This window comes from Chaetodon trifascialis, chromosome 21 (genome assembly GCF_039877785.1).
Source record: "Chaetodon trifascialis isolate fChaTrf1 chromosome 21, fChaTrf1.hap1, whole genome shotgun sequence".
Taxonomy (NCBI): domain Eukaryota; kingdom Metazoa; phylum Chordata; class Actinopteri; order Chaetodontiformes; family Chaetodontidae; genus Chaetodon; species Chaetodon trifascialis.
This window is the reverse complement of record NC_092076.1, coordinates 92,501-95,000: the sequence shown is the minus strand read 5'-3', so window position 1 is coordinate 95,000 and position 2,500 is coordinate 92,501. Positions and strand designations below refer to the sequence as shown.

The window sequence follows — 2,500 nt, the reverse complement described above, 5'->3', positions numbered from 1 at the left end:
GTCCGCTGTCACATCACAGTTTTTCACGGAGGATCAAAGTTAGCCAGAGGAACTCGTCTGTCATGTTATCGGTTTATTTTCCTTCAGCTGCAGATTGTTAGCCTCGCATTGAAACAGACACATCAGAAAGAGGACGCTTGTTGATTTGAATGAATCTGGCTCTTCATATCTGGCTGAGATGCAGTCGAGATCAGCACAGATGCAGCTTCAGGTTCATGTCTCAGGATTTTATCCAGATCCCGTTGTTAACAAATGTTGAAGTAAAGTGTGTGTAGATGGTGGAGATGTAGTTCACTGATTCTGTCCAGTGACTGATTGATAACTCTTGTGATAATATAAATGTAGAATATCTACCTGGTGTTAGTTTGCTGTATTTTCAATGTCAGCTCAGAATGTTTGTTTCTTTCAGCAGTTTAAATAAAGTTTTATTCTTTCTGTCCATCAGAGAAGAAGGGGATGAGTGGAGGTAAACTTTCTTATGGAGGAGCGTTACTGCTGAGGACGGAGAGGACAACAGATGACAACAAACAGGTGAGTCCTCACCTCTGTCAACTGGTTATTGGACAGTGGGTCCCTGGGGGCTTCTGGGACCCTGCGTAAAGACACAGCCTTCACCACGGTAAAAGTACCAAAACCTAATGTATAAAAATACAAGTCAAAGTGCTGGAGGAGGACCGAGTTTTATCTGCTTTATGTACCCTGAGCTAGTTTAGTTCACTGGTTCCCATGTGAGAGGTCGGGCCCCTCCAAAGGGCCACCGATAAATCAGAGGGGTCGTCGGATGATAATGGCCAAACAAAGAAGAACTGTTTCACAGTGCAGTCCTGCTGTAGATGACTGCATGTCCTCTGCACACTGGTCATACATAATGCTGCCACACTGATCTGCACTGACGTGACTGTCGCCTCAGTCTGTGAACATGAAGGAAATCCACAAAAACACTTCTTTCACTAGAATCATCCATCAGATAATCAACATTAAACTACATTCAGTTGAGCTCTAACAGATGAGGCTCTGGACCAGCCCCCCACCCCCCACCCCCCACCCCCCACCCCCGACCTCTCTGGCCATTGGGCCTGTTTAGTAATCATTTATTATGCCATCATCAGGAGGTTATTGATCACTGGCCAGTTTGTAAAACTGTGATGATGTCATTTCCGCTGCTGATTGATGAATGATTGATTCATTGATGTGTGTTTTGCATGTGTGTGAATGTGTGTGCGCGCTCACATGTGTTTGTTGTAGTGTGTTGGTGTGTCCATGCACAGGGGACACGAGGAGGAGAGAAGTGAAGATGGACGGAAAGACAAACGTCCTGTTGCCTCCACTCCTGTCCCTGGGTCACCATGGTAACTGCTGCCCTCTCTCTCTCTCTCTCTCTCTCTCTCTCTCTCTCTCTCTCTCACACACACACACACACACACACACACACACACACACACACACACACACACACACACACACACAAAGTACAGTTTAGAGTTATTGGCTGTTCTTGTCATTTAGTAAAAAATCTTTTCTGCTGTTTCCAAACGTGACTCTTATGTTCAGCACTGTTGCCGTGACGACCATGAACTGATGCTGAGTGTTTCGTTATTTTTGACGTGTCTGTCTGTCTGTCTCTCTGACTGTCTGTCTGTCTGTCTGTCTGTCTGTCTGTCTGTCTGTCTGACAGTCTGTTTGACTGTCTGTCTGTCTGTCTGTCTGTCTGGTTGGTTGGTTGTCTGTCTCTCTCTCTGTGTGTCTGTCCGTCTGTGTGTCTGTGTGTCTGTCTGTCTGTGCACCGTTTGTCCATCTTGTGTCATGGTCCCGTTTGTCTTTGTGAATAAAAACTTTTTTTTCTTCTTTGTTCTTTGAAACATCATCACTAGAAAACTCTGGACTGTGTGTGTGTGTGTGTGTGTGTGTGTGTGTGTGTGTGTGTGTGTGTGTGTGTATGTGTGTTTATGTGTGTATGTGTTTAGGTGTGTGGTGTGGACTGGAGACGACCGGGTCTTCTTCTTCAATCCCACAATCCACTTGTCTGTCTGGGAGAGACCAGGGGAGCTGATTGGTCGAGACATCAGCCGTATCATTGAGGATCCGCCCCACAAGAGGAAGAGGATGACACCTGCCGGTCTGTCGTCTCACCTGTCTGTCAATCAAAAACAGTTGACCAATGATCAAATGAAATACGTTTTGTGTCTCCACACTGTGAATCGTTTGCCTCTTTCTGACAGACAGCAGCTCCAGCTGTCAATCACCTGGTCACCATGGTAATGATGAAGATGATGAACATGAACACAACTCCAAAAGGAACCGGTGAGTCTGTCAGAGAGCACAACAGAGATGAGGGTCAAAGGTCAAGAGGGTTGTTTGTTGTTTTGTTTTAGTGTGAAAGATTCTGACCTGCTGATGTCATCATCAATAGGCGATGTGATTGGTTACCTGTTGAATACAAGATTTCCTCAGTTACTCCCTAACATGAGATACGTGTCTGTCTCTCTCTCTGGCTGTCTGT

At 45.6% G+C, this 2,500-nt stretch overlaps 1 protein-coding gene across 1 annotated transcript in view; it reads left to right on the top strand.

Annotated features, from left to right (window-relative positions):
* The window catches only part of tcerg1l (transcription elongation regulator 1 like), a 42,479-nt gene that overhangs the window by 34,319 nt on the left and 5,660 nt on the right, over positions 1-2,500 (top strand). The window contains exons 9-12 of the mRNA XM_070991425.1: positions 446-531; positions 1,246-1,349; positions 1,965-2,116; positions 2,220-2,301. Coding sequence (XP_070847526.1) covers positions 446-531; positions 1,246-1,349; positions 1,965-2,116; positions 2,220-2,301 — 424 coding nt within the window. The remainder of the gene's footprint in view (positions 1-445; positions 532-1,245; positions 1,350-1,964; positions 2,117-2,219; positions 2,302-2,500) is intronic.